This window comes from Panthera pardus, unplaced genomic scaffold (genome assembly GCF_024362965.1).
Source record: "Panthera pardus isolate Hobbes unplaced genomic scaffold, ASM2436296v1 HiC_scaffold_13, whole genome shotgun sequence".
Taxonomy (NCBI): domain Eukaryota; kingdom Metazoa; phylum Chordata; class Mammalia; order Carnivora; family Felidae; genus Panthera; species Panthera pardus.
In genome coordinates, this window is record NW_026526688.1 from 15,042,993 (window position 1) to 15,058,438 (window position 15,446).

Consider the following 15,446-nt stretch of genomic DNA (forward strand, 5'->3'; position numbering starts at 1 on the left):
TAAGCTTTTTGTCAATAAGTGGGCTTTTAGAGATCTAGCATAAGTATGTTTCCAGTAATGGTAGATATTGATTCATAGAATTCCTTAATGGAAATCACTTAATTCATGGTACCGTCTCTCTCATTCAACGTGTATTTACGGAGTTTCTGCCACATGTCTAGGTACTGAGCCTATAGCAGGGAATAAAACAAAAGCCCTGCTGGCCTGGAACTTGCTATTTGAGAATGATGTTTAACAATCCCAAAGTGAAATTGTTCCCAGAAACATGGATGTTTCTGACTGGTGGGAACTATGTTGACATAACACTTTGATGGTATATTTATCAAGGTTTGCCAGTACAGAAGAGTTGACTTAAACGCAGAATTTATCTATAGCCTATAATTAGTGTGTGTTCGTATTTACAAAGAAACCCCCAAAATTTGCAGTTCCTCATTAGCATTATTTTAACACAGTCTGCTGAGGTTATGGTTTGAGAATGAATAATTATTAGAAGTAAGCTTCTTTCTCTTTCCTTTTTCTTTTTCATCTTTTTTTTTCTTGATTTTTTTTTTTTTTTCTTTAAGATTCCAGGCCTTTGGAGATTTATTTGATGAAGCTATTAAGTTAGGGTTGACAGCTATTCAAACTCAGAATCCTGGTTTCTATTACCAGCAGGCAGCATACTATGCCCAGGAGCGGAAGCAACTTGCAAAAACCCTCTGTAACCATGAGGTAAGTTACCAACTCCTGGCTTACGTGGCATTTAGGAAGTGGATTAACCTTCTCTTGAAGGAAGATAAGACTGATTAATGTTGATCATTTTTTTCCAAGCCTTTGAATATCATCCGTTTTTATCTTTAAGAGTTTTAGGGATTATGATTATTTTCAGTTTTAGCCTGAAAATAATTTTCACCTGTGGATTAAGCAGAAGTTTTTCTGTGAAGAACCAGTTTATGATTGACAATAAGTTAGTGATTTAGACAGGAGCAAATTACTTTCAAATAAAAGTCACAGTTTAAAAAAAAAAAAAAGTCACAGTTTAGTCTGTGCCGTAACATAACTCCATTGTGTTGTTTCCACTGATCACGGCTGTAGGAGTTTGAAGGACTTTGGAGGAATGTGCTTTATTTTGACCCACCAGAGAGGATGACGTTGGACTTCTTTCTCTTCCTGGGGTTTTTCTCTGTGGAAAACTCTTAAGAATCTGTGGCAGAATTTTAATTGCAGTTTCTTAACATTTCATTTTGCCTTTCTCGTGGGTGATTATAGTTAGATACCAGTTTCCCCAGAAGCACTTTTAAAATAACGTGGCGCGTACATGTATAAATACATCTACGTTTGTATAGTTGTATCAGTTTTTGTCCTTTAAAATCTGCAGTTTTCTTCTCTGAAGATAGATGAATATTATCAACAGTACTACTTAAAAAACTGGTCCAAAAACAGAGTTTGCATATTAGTACTTAAAAGGTTGGATTTTTTTTTTCCTTAAACCATGATATAACCAGACTATTTTCTACCATATTATTTGCATATGATTTTCATTTTCAGGAAGTCTAAGGCAGATAAGGGATCCTAAGAGATAAATACTAAGATTTAATTATAAAGTTCTTCAGACAGATTTATTAATTATAATGTAAAATATAAATAACAAAATGAACAATAGGGAATTTGCTAAAATGTAACAGCAGGCAGCCATGAAAAATAATGTTTCAGAAGGATAATGATGTGAAATTTACAGAATGTATTTAAAGGAAAAAAGCAGGTTGAAAAATTATTCCAGTTAATAACAAATAAATGTTTGTGTACAAAATCTGGAAGACTAATGTATACATTGTCAACAGTGGTAATAGGTTTATAAGTAATTTAAATTTTTATTCATTTCCTTTCGGATGTTTTCTGTATTTTTCAACAATGTACTTGCATTATATCTCTGTGCCGTTTCAGAGGGAAAAAATTATAAAAAAGAAAAAAGTATAAATTTGCAAATTCTGGTGCCAAAAATATCCCTCCCCAGACAATACCAGGATTGAATACACAAGTGATAAGGAAGGAAAATAGTGTCTTCTTTTTAAAACTCCTTGTCACATTACTGTATTTTCATTTGCACAAAAGCACTTATATGTGTGGAATAAACATCAAGCATAATTTGTAACACATTTTTATTGGTTTATTTAAGCAAAGATGAAAAGGAAATGTAGAAGAGATAGCTACTATGAAATCATTTGTCACAATCAGACTGATTTATTCAATTTAATTTTTATGATACTGCCTAAATATTAAGTGAAACATTTATTTCAATTTTTGTGAAAATTTAGTGTATGTTGAAGTATTCACAACTATGATATCTGAACATGTATTTGGTATTTGTATTTTTGGAAATGTTTTTATTCTGTCAAAGACTGAAGAGAGTTGGTTTGCGAGAGGCTACATAAACTCTTATTTAGGGTTGTGTTTTACTTTACAGGCTTCTGTGATGTATCCCAATCCTGATCCGTTAGAAACACAAACAGGTGTTCTTGACTTTTATGGACAAAGATCATGGCGACAAGGAGTACTAAGTAAATAATTTTTCCCTCCTTTCTTTTCTCTCAACCTCAAAAGGCACAAATTGCTATCACAGTTTTTCCATTGGCTATATAGGCCATAACACATTATGTTGAGGCAAAAATGTGTTTTTTAAAGCATCTTAAAGATTTTCAGTTCTTTAGTTTTTAGAATGTTTTATTTATATCAGTACATCTTAGAATAACTTCTAATTAAAGATGTGAGTATGATTAAAACATTCGGGCATCTCTTAAAGTCACAATTAATAAGCCACTTTAGGCTATTTAAATATTTTAATTCCAGTTAACTTTAATGATTTATTAGATTTGATATTTTAAAACAGTATTAACTTGTATCTCCTTAAAAATTTCTCTGTATCTTTTTTGTTTGATAGATACTTAATTTAGCAATTTTTGTGGCAATCACACTTTAACTGTTAAGCAATTATATACTTTAACCTCCAGAAAGTGTATTCTGTATTGAGAATGATAATTGATATTATTCATCAGGTGGTTGATATCGCTAGGCAAGAGAATGCTGAATTCAGTAATGTTCTCTTCAGAACAGAGATCACAGAGAAGTTCCCATGCTCATAAAGCTGTCTCTTAGGATCTTTAAAATTCTAGAATGTCTAAGAATCTTAAATACGTTATATTAAAGTAAAGGATTCAAGGAGTATACACATCCAATGTGCCGATGAAGGATTTATGTTAAATGAGCTATCTAAAATGGGTTGCGTCTTATCTTACACAGGTTTTGATCTTTCTGATCCTGAAAAAGAGAAGGTGGGAATTCTTGCCATTCAGCTGAAGGAGAGAAGTGTTGTTCACTCTGTAAGTTTTTTGTTTCCCAATCTAAACTATGTTTTGGAATAGTCGAGGAAAACATGAGATTCTTTTTATTGGAATGTTTCACACTTTTCTCTCTTCTAACAGGAAATAATAATAACTCTTCTGAGCAATGCTGTTGCACAATTTAAGAAATATAAGTGTCCAAGAATGAAAAGTCATCTAAGTATGTATCCATAATATGCCACAGTTTCATGCAGCTTTGAATAACTTAAAATTATACACATACAAATCTTATTTCCTTTACAGTGGTTCAAATGGGAGAGGAATATTATTATGCAAAGGATTATACCAAAGCTTTGAAGTGAGTCCTGTTCCCTATTTATTTTTTTAAGTAATCCGATTACCTTACAGCAAAATCAGAAGAGAAATTTGTTTTGAAGGATTGATTATTTCCATGTTTCTATTTCTATTAAACTCCATTTCTGCGGTATTTTGTTCAAGTACTGTCTGTTGGTACAATCATTCTCAAAGTCTTAGGAAACCTCACGTTTAGCTAAATGTGAAAATACCTGTTAAACTATTTCAGTAAGTTTTCTGACACGTATATAACATGGGTAAGGCACGTTATTTTCTCCACGGAGTCTTTAGGCCCTTTCTTGTGACTCCGTTTCAGCATGTCTGACATTTTGCCTTCTGACAGGTTGCTGGATTACGTGATGTGTGATTATCGGAGTGAAGGGTGGTGGACCCTGCTCACGTCCATATTGACTACAGCTCTGAAGTGTTCCTACCTCATGGCCCAGTTAAAAGATTACATTACTTATTCCCTAGAACTCCTTGGAAGAGGTAACTTGGTGCTCTTACAGTAAAATTCTGATGCTTTAAAATTCTGCAGCATCTTTAAGCTTCTTCGAACTGAAAGAATAATTCTCAAATCTTTGCTAGTACTTTTACCATGTGCAGATCAGTTTGCCAAGCGAAAGGACTCTTACTTTCATGGAACTTACTGTAGTCGAGGTCTCATGATAGTTGAGAAGAACAAAATTCTTCTTCCTATTTTTTTTTTTTTTTAAACGTGACATGAAACGATTCTTCATATGGAGTTCAAATGCAAGTATATAGAGCATTGGGGCTAACATAGAAAGCTGTGCTGTTGCATGTCGTCTGGAATGGTGCTTAGCCGTCTTAGAAGACATATTTTTTCTTTCTTTTTTTTTTTTTTTTAATTTTTTTTTTAACATTTATTTTTGAGACAGAGAGAGACAGAGCATGAACAGGGGAGGGTCAGAGAGAGGGAGACACAGAATCGGAAGCAGGCTCCAGGCTCTGAGCTGTCAGCACAGAGCCCGATGCGGGGCTCGAACTCACAGACCGCGAGATCATGACCTGAGCCGAAGTCGGACGCTTAACCGACTGAGCCACCCAGGCGCCCCGAAGACATATTTTTTCTATGGTATTTTGATCCCTTCGGTGGGGCTAGTAGACTTACTTGCTCATCTTACAGTTGTAGCTTTTTTTCCTTCTTTCATGTTAGCTTCCACTCTGAAGGATGACCAGAAATCTCGGATAGAAAAGAACCTCATAAATGTTTTGATGGTAGGTTGGAGTTCTTTGTATAAAATATGTCCTGGGGATATGTATACCTAGATCTGTATCTGTGTATTTTCTGTAACTGGCTGAATGAATTGTGCTCTGTGTTGGTGCAGAATGAAAGTCCTGATCCTGAACCTGACTGTGATATCTTAGCAGTGAAAACGGCTCAGAAGCTGTGGGCGGACCGAGTTTCTCTGGCCGGCAGCAATGTTTTCACAATAGGAGTGCAGGACTTTGTGCCATTTGGTGGGTAGCTGGCATCTACCGTGTTACCTCAGAGAGGTTATCCTTTTTGCTACAAAATGAATAGATAGAGAATAATAAATAAGAAAGTCAAAGAAAGAATGCTCAAAATACGTCGTTCTATAGATAAAAATTGTGATTTTTTTTTCCCTCACCATTGACTTAAAAAGATGTTCAGAATTTTAAATAGTTAGTTTACGTATTAAAATCTACCTTGCCTGTTTGTACTTTAGATGTGATTTGAAATGCATTTGAAAAGACAGTTATTTAAAGAGTTTATTCTGTAATGCCTGGGCAGGTATTTTGAAATAAGTTAAAAAGAACAAAATGGTTTTTTCCCTTTAAAATTCTGTGTTCGTTACATTTCAGGAGCAACTATGGTTTTTTTGTTTTTTGTTTTTTGTTTTTTTAATGGTTATTTATTTTTGAGACAGAGAAAGAGCATGAACGAGGGAGGGTCAGAGAGAGGGAGACACAGAATCCAAAGCAGGCTCGAGGCTCTGAGCTGTCAGCACAGAGCCCGACGTGGGGCTCGATCTCACGGAGTGTGAGATCATGACCTGAGCCGAAGTAAGATGCTTAACCGACTGAGCCACCCAGGCGCCCCAGCAACTATGTTTTTAGAATTAAAGGTAGTTTTGGAGTTGTGTTTTATTTAAATTTGTTTTGTTTTGTTTTAAGTGAACTACATTTATGTGTTGAAATGCTTCAAGTGCAGAATTCAGTAAGAATGCCAGTGTAGGGGTGCCTGGGTGGCCCAGTTACTTGAGTGTCCGACCCTTGATTTCAGCTCAGGTCATGATCCCAGGATAGTAGGATCAAGCCCTGCATCAGGCTCTGCACTGAGTATGGAGCCTGCTTGGGATTCTCCCCCTCTCTTTCTCTCTCCCTCCCTCCCTCTCTCTCTCTCTCTCTCTTTCTCTCTCTCTCTGTCTCTCTCTCTCCCTCCCTCCCTCCCTCCCTCCCTCCCTCTCCCTCCCTCTCCCTCTTCCCCACTCATTTTCCTTCTCTCTCAAATAAATAAAAAGAGGGAAAACAATTTAAAAATTAAAGAGGCACCTGGGTGGCTCAGTCAGTTAAGCATCCGACTTTGGCTCAGGTTATCTCACGGTTCGTGAGTTTGAGCCCTGTGTCTGCACTGTCAGTACAAAACCCACTTGTGACTCTGTCTCTCTGCCCCTTCCTCACTTATGCTCTCTCTCTCTCAAAAAAAAAAAAAAAAAAAAACCACTTAAAAAAAAAAGAGAAGGATATCCCATGTAGGTGTTTCCTTTCTGAAGAGTAAGTGCGAATCAGAATAATTTGTCTAGACGGTCTTGTACTGTGTGACTCTGCTCTCTCTGTTTTATTTCTAGTTCAATGCAAAGCCAAGTTTCACGCCCCAAGTTTTCATGTTGATGTTCCTGTGCGGTGTGATGTCTATCTGAAGGCTGATTGTCCACATCCCATTAGGTTTTCCAAGCTCTGTGTCAGCTTCAATAATCAGGTAACGGTCGCTTTTAATGTATTTTTACCCTGTATCTTTAAAAAAATTTTTTTTTAATGTTTGTTTATTTTCGAGAGAGAAAGAGAGCATGAGCGGGGGAGGGGCAGAGAGAGAGGGAGACACAGAATCTGAAACAGGCTCCAGGCTCTGAGCTGTCAGCACAGAGCCCGACGCGGGGCTCGAACCCATGGCTGTGAGATGAGCTGAAGTCGGACGGTTAGCCTACTGAGCCGCCCAGGCACCCCTAGCATGTGTATATCTTAATGTAGCTTATTTTAAATTAGATGAAACGAGCTTAGTGAATTTTAGGTCATAATGGTTTCATAGTAACAAATGGGCTTTGGTAAACTCTATCTGAAAATAAATATATTTATAGCTCTCACTTCTGTATCAGCCATTCAAGTTTTACTTACTCTTACACTTTTCTTTAAGTTTTGTTATTATTCCATCCTTACGAACTGTAAGAACTTTATCTTTTGTGATGCATAACTTGAATTTCAAATGAGATCTATTCAGGATGAATGTAATTTAGTTTTTAAATCCCTTGTTTTGTATTCTAACAACGGTATTGGTTTTTTATTATAAAACTACTAAACGGTTGGCGTTAAAGTAAAGTGGACTGGATGGATATAAAATGGAAAGTAAGCGTGCTCTGTCCAACTCCATTGCCCAGAAGTCATTGCTGGTAACTTCTTGAACAGTCTAGACGTTTTCTGTGTGTGCACATATAAGCAGCTTTTTCTTTCTGCAGGGCCGGGATTATATACACTTGCACATTTTTGTAGTGTGTTACAGTGTGGTCAGCTACTTGATTACATTCCAAATATTCCGATTATAAGCTCACATAATAGATAATTATCTCCTGGTCCCCCAGAAAGCACATGGAGCCTTTAACCAGCAAGCGTTTAATGAGAGTTACAGTGTTCTTAGCATCCAGGTGAGCCTGCGAACGTTTAGCATATGTCAGCTCTGTTAAAATGGAAGCGTTCTGGGGGCAGGGGCCAGGACTGACTCACAGATTGCCCTAGTAGGTAACGAGGACTAAATTACGTGGCGTAAGCCAGAAATACAGTTAGAGTAGGCGTGCCAGAGAAGAAGGAGGAAGTTTCAAGAATGAAGATGAGATGAAGGGAGCTATAAAGAGATGAGAGGGGGAGCAGGCTTGGCAGTTGCAAACGCCGGGTGGAGGCAGGCGTTCCCGTTCCGGGCGTGTGGGCAGCGAGGGGCCCGTGGGAGGCAGGGCTCCGTGGCTTACAGGAACTCGAGCTCAGCGCATTTAAAGGTTTCTTTATTCATTCACTTATTCATGTTCTATTTATTGGACAGTGGTAAAGAAAGAGCTTCACCTGCTTTACTAGATTTTTCTGTCTTCACAACTGAGCAGTAACCCCGTAAGAGAATCTGTTGGCTGAACCTGGGTCACCTGCAGACCGGTGTGCTTCATTCAGTTTTGAACGATTACCCAAAGATTCCTTCTGAGTAGTTGGAGAATTTCATTTATTTGTATATGAAAAACATTTTTTTAATGTTTGTGTTTGTGAGAGAGCATGAGCAGGGGAGGAACAGAGAGAGAGGGAGACACAGAGTCCGAAGCAGGCTCCGGGCCCTGAGCTGTCAGCACAGAGCCCGACGTGGGGCTCGAACCCACAGACCGTGAGATGTTTAACTGACTGAGCAACCAGGTGCCCCTAGTTTGAGGACTTTAAAGCAAGAGCATGAAACTTAGGATTTAAGACACTTTATTCCAATGACAAAATAGAAAGAAAGGATCTTCTGGAAACCAACCGGAGCCTCTTTAGTGTGCTTCCCAGTACTAACGTGTGAGGACTTGGATGAAGACGCTGTCGGTGGGGATGGGAAGGAAGAAAGGGCTACGGGAGGCGTCTATGAATAGAGAAGTCTGGATTGCTGGGTGTGTGTACAGGGTAAAGAGTAAAGGACAGCCCCTGCCCCCAGCCCCACCAAAAAGCGATTCATTTGTGTGTGCATTTTATAGCTAAAGTGTACCTACAAGATGATTTGAAACGCATATACTGCAGAATATGACCACAGTTACTTAACATCCATCACCTTACATGATTACCTTTGTTTTGTGGTGGGAACATTTAGGATCTACTGTCTCAGCAACTTTCAAGTATGTAATACAGCATTATTAATTATAGTCGCCATGCTGCCCCTTAGATCCCAGAACCTGTTGTCTTGTAACTGGAAGTTTATACCCCGACCCTTCGCATCCACCATTTTACCCTGTTTCTATGAGTTACAGATTCCACATGTGATTGAGATCACACCGTAGTAGGACAGGAGTATGTGATGTTACTTCTTCTTAATTCCTTTTCATGTTTTATCCCCTTAAAAGCCTTACTTCCTCAGGGACACCCCCCCCCCCCCCAGCTGATTTTCCTGGCCGTAGCCCTCTGTAGTACTTACCACACCTGTGGTTTCATTTTTGTCTGTGTGATTCGTCGGTAAGTCATTGGTTTTCCTTGTTAGCATGTAAGCTCTCCAGGTCAGATACTTTTTTTTTTTTTTTTTTTTGCTCGATGGTGACAGTTTTGGGGAGATATTCTAAATCTGGAATTAGAGGATGAATAGAGAGATTCTTATTGTACTTTTGCTGTTAATATCCTACTATTCCATTTCTTTCCCCCCTTTTCTTAAACAACAAACAGACTAATTAAAAACTAATTTAAAATGTTAAAATGTAAAGCAGTTCGTTTTTAAAGTTAGATTATATTCTGAATATGTGTTATTTGAAATTCAAGATCTGAATCAGAAGAAAAAAAAAAGTAGTACTTAGGTTTCAGAAGCATGGGATAGAAATGAAAACTCAAAGGCAAGTATTAAATGTAACTAATAAGAATTTTCTGTAAGATAACTCATCTGCTGGGATAGAAGACAGCTCTTGGGAAGTTCTTGCTGTTTACTGAATGGATGAGAATGTTGATTCCATAGACGTGCACAAGAAAGAGGTCTCCCTTCAGTCCTCTCCCTTTATTCTCACCTCTGTTTATCACAGAAGGAGTGTGCTCTTCTAGGAAGGTAGATGTACATTGAGTTTGGGACATGCTAAATTTGGGTGGTAGTGGAATTAACCTCTTGACATATTTGGATATGAACTTTTGGTTAAGGAAATAGGACAGTGTTAGTTTTTAATGTGGGAAATATTAGCATAGAGGTACGGAACATGTAAAAATGGATAAACTCTGCAATGAAATGAACATAAAGAGAGTAGAACGGAAAGCCGAAGACTGAGCCTGTGGAGCCTCTGAATTAAGGGGACAAGAAGAAGAAAAGACCTTTGAGGGAAAAACAGGAAGTAGTCAAGAAGGATGTCACAGAAGCCATGTAAAAAGAAAGCTCTTTTTAAAAAAGATAGTAGATAGTAGTGTCCAGTGAAACAAAGAATAAATCTTTGCTTCTCTGGGATTTGTAAATGTTTTCAGAAATCAGCTTGTATGTGGTGAATTATCTCTACCTTGTGGCAGCAGTGAGTAGATAAGTGTTTCCGTTTGGCGTAAAATACCTCCCATTAATCACCCTTCATAATGCTTTAGTTATACTGCAGGTAAATTTACCAACCTCCGAATCATTTTTGTTTAGTGTGAGCAAAACATGCGACACTTGCTGTGTATAAACAGTGACGCTTGCTGACCTCTTTTACAGGAATATAACCAGTTCTGCGTAATCGAAGAAGCAACTAAAGCAAGTGAAGTTTTAGAAAATTTGACCCAGGGAAAGATGTGCTTAGTTCCTGGTAAAACGAGGAAGTTTTTATTTAAATTTGTTGCAAAAACTGAAGATGTGGGGAAGAAAATTGAGGTTAGTGATGAAATTTGTTTAAAACATGCTTTAAGTGACAAAAGTAATATGTGTACGTCAGAAAAAAATGTCAGTAATACACAAGTTTATTAAGTAAAAAAGGAAAATATTCCACCTGGACTTCCTAAGGGAAATTGTTCATCATGGTTTGGTAGGTTTTCTTTTTTTGAGACTATACTGTACATAATATTCTATAGTTAGCTCTTTTTACTTACTAGTATATATGAGGCATCCTTTCCGGTTAGTACATAAGACCAACCTCAGTTTTAATGGCTATGTAATCAGTTAAGGAATTTCAAACAAAACACTACATTATACACTATACCAATTATGTTTTATATAATGACATAATTCACACTAGAGATATATATCATTTTGATGTCTAAACATTTCTGAATGCTTTTTTTTAAAAAAAATATGTATATATTTAAAGGATTCCTTTAATGTACATAATTAAAATGACTTTAGAAATATATGATAGAAGTAATAATTTTATTGAGCGTAAATTCTGGAGCCAAACTTCATGGGTTTAAATTCCAGCTCTCCAGCCTACTAGTGTGGGGCTCTGGGCAATTACTTAACCTCTTTGTGTCTCAGTTTACTCATCTTGTAAAGTGGGGATAATGATGGTCCCTACCTCTTAGTGTTTTGTGAGGATTAAATCAGTTAGTTAACATAAATTGGAATAGTGATTAGTATGTGGTAAGCTTGTTTTCCATGGCTTAAATGGCGATAGTTGGTTCATCTAAACTTTGGGCCATTTCTAAGATAGAAACATAAGACTGTACTACCAATATTCCCATGACAGTATCTGTGAATCTGTTGATTTTATTATTAACCAATATCCAGAGATTTTGCTTATTCACTTAAAGTTTTTTTTATGATTTTGACTAAATCCCTAATTACATATTTTTTATAAGATACTCAGGAAGCCTACCAGATGGAAATCATAATTGTTTCGAGTACATTTGTTAATGGATTTTGTTGAAAGGAATATTTGTTCAGTTAATAGTATTATACGTGTCTTTGGGGAAAAAATATGTGTGGAATTAGGAATTCGGTTATGTGTGCTAATGGTCATGAAAATATTCATGTATCTCACTCAGCGACCACTAATTGAGCATTTGTTATGTCAGGTTATTATCTCTGTTTAAAGGTGAAGCGGGTGGAACCTAGTCAGTGTCACAGCTAACAGATGTCGGGGACAGCGGTACAGCAGGTGTTCTGACTTCACCCTGGGGGGAGTCCCTCGATGAACTCCACACACCAGCAATTGCTGTGTAACTCGTCGAGAGGGGATGGTGACAAGTATGAGGTGGCATTTCTGACAACCCTCCGTCTTTCAGATTACTTCGGTCGATCTCGTTCTGGGCCACGAGTCGGGAAGATGTGTGGTTTTAAATTGGCAGGGAGGAGGAGGGGACGCTGCCTCCTCCCAAGAAGCCTTGCAGGCCTCGCGTTCTTTCAAAAGACGACCCAAGCTCCCTGACAATGAGCTTCACTGGGACAGCATAGTCATTCAGGCCAGCACGATGTAAGTCGACCTTGCTAGGCAGATTGAGGAAGGTCATCTTACTTCTTTTAAATACTTTGAAGAACTTGTTTTTTTTTTTTAATCGGTTGCTTAGCTAAGCTTTTGGGTTTTTCTCCCCTCCCCCCCCACCGAAGGATTATTTCCAGAGTTCCAAACATTTCCGTGCATCTGCGGCATGACCCTCCTGCCCTGACGAATGAAATGTATTGTTTGGTTGTGACTGTTCAGTCCCATGAAAAGACCCAAATCAGAGACGTGAAGCTCACCGCTGGTTTAAAACCTGGTAAACATTCCTTTTCCACATTTGATCAGTGTTTGTTCAACAGAAAATAAGTATCAGTGGTGTCAACCACAGGAAGTTTGTTTAAAATACGGTCATGAGCTCAGAGCCTGGAGCCTGTTTCGGATTCTGTGTCTCCCTCTCTCTCTGCCCCTCCCCTGTTCATGCTCTGTCTCTCTCTGTCTCAAAAATAAATAAACGTTTAAAAATAAATAAATAAATAAAATATAAAATAAAATACGGTCATGAAAGAGTGCTCTCTATGCAGTAGTAATTGTTAGGATAATGTCTGCATGCCCCGTATTTTAAAACACTGATATTAACACTTTCAGGACAGGATGCCAATTTAACTCAGAAAACTCATGTGTCTCTTCATGGAACAGAACTATGCGACGAGTCCTATCCGGCTTTACTCACTGACATTCCTATCGGAGACTTACATCCAGGGGAACAGGTGAACTTGGTCACCTATGACTGGGGAGGAAATCAACTAGATTGAGGTTTTAAATATGTAGTGAGTTTTAGAGAACATTGTAACGGCATATTCTGAGACTACAAATGGGATTTAGCTAATGCATGTTTTTAACACTTAAATGTGTAAGATGTTTACACATATTTAGATGCATAAGATGTTGTAAGCAGTTTTATGCAAGGGGTTTTAGAACAAATGGCCCTGATATGGAGAATTAGTTGCCTGATAAAATAACTGAATAACATTAAGTTTGTAACTTTGTGAAATAGGCTTTCAAGCAACTTTTATTTCCAAACGAAACACAGTTCTTGGGCAGTTGGGAATGATAATAAAAAAGGTGGCATAGTACTGGTTGGTCCCACATATACTGTGGCAAGAACAGCCTGTAAACAGGGTTCAAGAATTTAGTCAGCTGGCACAGTAAACTCCAAAAGGTGGGAACATTATCCTAGAGTATATACCAGGAAGAAATCTCTAAATTATTAAATTAAAATACTTTTATTTTGTTACAGCTGGAAAAAATGTTATATGTTCGCTGTGGAACAGTAGGTTCAAGAATGTTTCTCGTGTATGTTTCTTACCTGATCAATACAACTATTGAAGACAAAGAAATTGTTTGCAAGTGTCACAAGGTATCACTTCTCATGGCTACTTCGGGAAGCATCATACGTGGGGCGTTCCCTATTTTATGTTTTTTTTTTACCTCTAAAATAAGCAGCTTAGGTGCTTGTAGTCTATTACAGATTTTAATTAAACATCTTGGGTTTTTTTTTTTTAATCACTTATATTTATTATAAACGATGTACTATGGCATTCACTGGTCAAACATTAGAAAACGGGCCTCCATGGCTTTTTGTACAATCAGCAGGTTTAGGATCTCATGCAAAAAAGTTTTGAGATTCCAAACCTGTGTGTTTCTTTATGAAATCGCACATTAGGTAAAATCTGTAAGTTGATTATATGCTGAAGATTTGAGGGGCTGGAAGGTCTCCCTTTATGAGATATTTTTTCTATTAAAAAAGATTCTTATGAAAATTGTGTCTAGTTACATGCAGATAGAAGAGGATGAGAATAGCATGGTCATAGTCAGTGCCTTGGAGGCAACTGCTGTCAGCTTTTTGGAGTGTTTTCTGTTGGTTTTCTATTTACAGTGATCTGGGGGCACCGTGTTTTTATTTAGACTTAACCATATTGTATATAATGGCTTGTACCCACTTTTAGTAATGGAACATTATGATACTGACTGTCCTCGTAGTCTTATCTGTATTGTTTCAGCCCGTTCTCAGGAATGGATTGATTCCTCAGCCAGCAGAGGAGAAGGCCAATCAGTCTGGGGATTTGTAGTTTGGTCATTGCCCAGAGTCTGGGCCGTCCGCCATTGTATGAGTCAGTAGGAGGCAACACTCATCCTACAAGAGTTAGGAATATTTCCCAAGTGGAAGGGAGGAAGGCATACAATATATCAGAGATTTCACGTAGCCTGATGCACTACAGTGGATCATGGCTGGTGAACTAGGAGGGGGGGTGCCAATCTCAGCATGGCCTCCTAACGTGTCCACTCAGCCTAGCCATGTAACCGTTTGACCTGAGTTTCCTTATCTACAAAATAAGAACATTCAAGTTCTATACAGCTTTGGAGTCCTATGCCTTGGAAAGGACTTCTGATAATGAAGCTTCTAGTAGACTTGGAACATATCTTTTTAAAATGATTGTTTGCTATGTAGTAACTGTCCTGGAATCAAGCCACAACAGTGTGTAATGCTCTCTTTGCCTCAGGACACGATATTTTTGAGGTGCATGCCACTTTTCTTTTTGATCCCTTCCATCTACTTCACCCATCCCCCCCACGCACCTCCCCTCCAGTAGCCACCAGTTCGTTCTCTGCAGTTAAGAGGCTGTTTTTTTGTTTGTCTTTTTTCCCTTTGTCCCTTTGTTTTGTTGCTTAAATCCCACATGTGAGTGAAGTCATGTGGTATTTGTCTTTCTCTGACTTATTTCGCTTAGCATTGTGATGTCTAGCTCCATCCATGTGATTGCAAATGGCAAGTTTTCATTCTTTTTTATAGCTGAATAATATTTCACGGTATATATATACCCCGTCTTTTTTATCCATTTATCTGTTGATGGACATTTGGGCTGCTACAATTTGGTTATTGTAAATAATGCTGCAGTGAACACAGGGATGCATATATCCTTTTGAATTAGTGTTTTCATATTCTTTGGGTAAATGAATATTCAGTAATGGAATTACTATGTCATATGGTAATTCCATTTTTAATTTCTTGAGGAACCTGCAGACTGTTTTCCACAGGGGCAACGCCAGTTTGTATTCCCACCCACAGTCTACAAGCGTTTCGTTTTCGCTACATCCTTGCCAGTACTTGTTTCTTGAGTTTTTATTTTAGCCATTCTGACAGATGTGAGATGATATCTCATTGTGGTTTTGATTTGCATTTCCCTGATGATGAGTGATGTCGGGCATCATTTCTGTGTCTTTTGACCATCTGTATGTCTGTCTCCTTTGGAGAATTTCTGTCCATGTCTTTTGCCCATTTTTAAATTGGGTTATTTGGTTTTTTTGGTGTTGGGTTGTATAAGCTCTTTATATATCTTGGATACTAACCCTTTATTGGCTAGGTCATTTGCAAACATTTTCTCCTGTTTAGTAGGTTGTCTTTTAGTTATTTTAGGGAGGGATACTA

General features: G+C 37.8%; 1 protein-coding gene across 1 annotated transcript in view; it reads left to right on the forward strand.

Annotated features, from left to right (window-relative positions):
- Positions 1–15,446, forward strand: part of TRAPPC11 (trafficking protein particle complex subunit 11) — a 47,884-nt gene that overhangs the window by 14,868 nt on the left and 17,570 nt on the right. The window contains exons 10-23 of the mRNA XM_019422321.2: positions 564–711; positions 2,444–2,537; positions 3,277–3,356; positions 3,459–3,537; positions 3,621–3,675; positions 4,015–4,160; positions 4,849–4,910; positions 5,021–5,153; positions 6,506–6,636; positions 10,303–10,458; positions 11,805–11,992; positions 12,127–12,275; positions 12,605–12,726; positions 13,257–13,376. Coding sequence (XP_019277866.1) covers positions 564–711; positions 2,444–2,537; positions 3,277–3,356; positions 3,459–3,537; positions 3,621–3,675; positions 4,015–4,160; positions 4,849–4,910; positions 5,021–5,153; positions 6,506–6,636; positions 10,303–10,458; positions 11,805–11,992; positions 12,127–12,275; positions 12,605–12,726; positions 13,257–13,376 — 1,663 coding nt within the window. The remainder of the gene's footprint in view (positions 1–563; positions 712–2,443; positions 2,538–3,276; positions 3,357–3,458; positions 3,538–3,620; positions 3,676–4,014; positions 4,161–4,848; positions 4,911–5,020; positions 5,154–6,505; positions 6,637–10,302; positions 10,459–11,804; positions 11,993–12,126; positions 12,276–12,604; positions 12,727–13,256; positions 13,377–15,446) is intronic.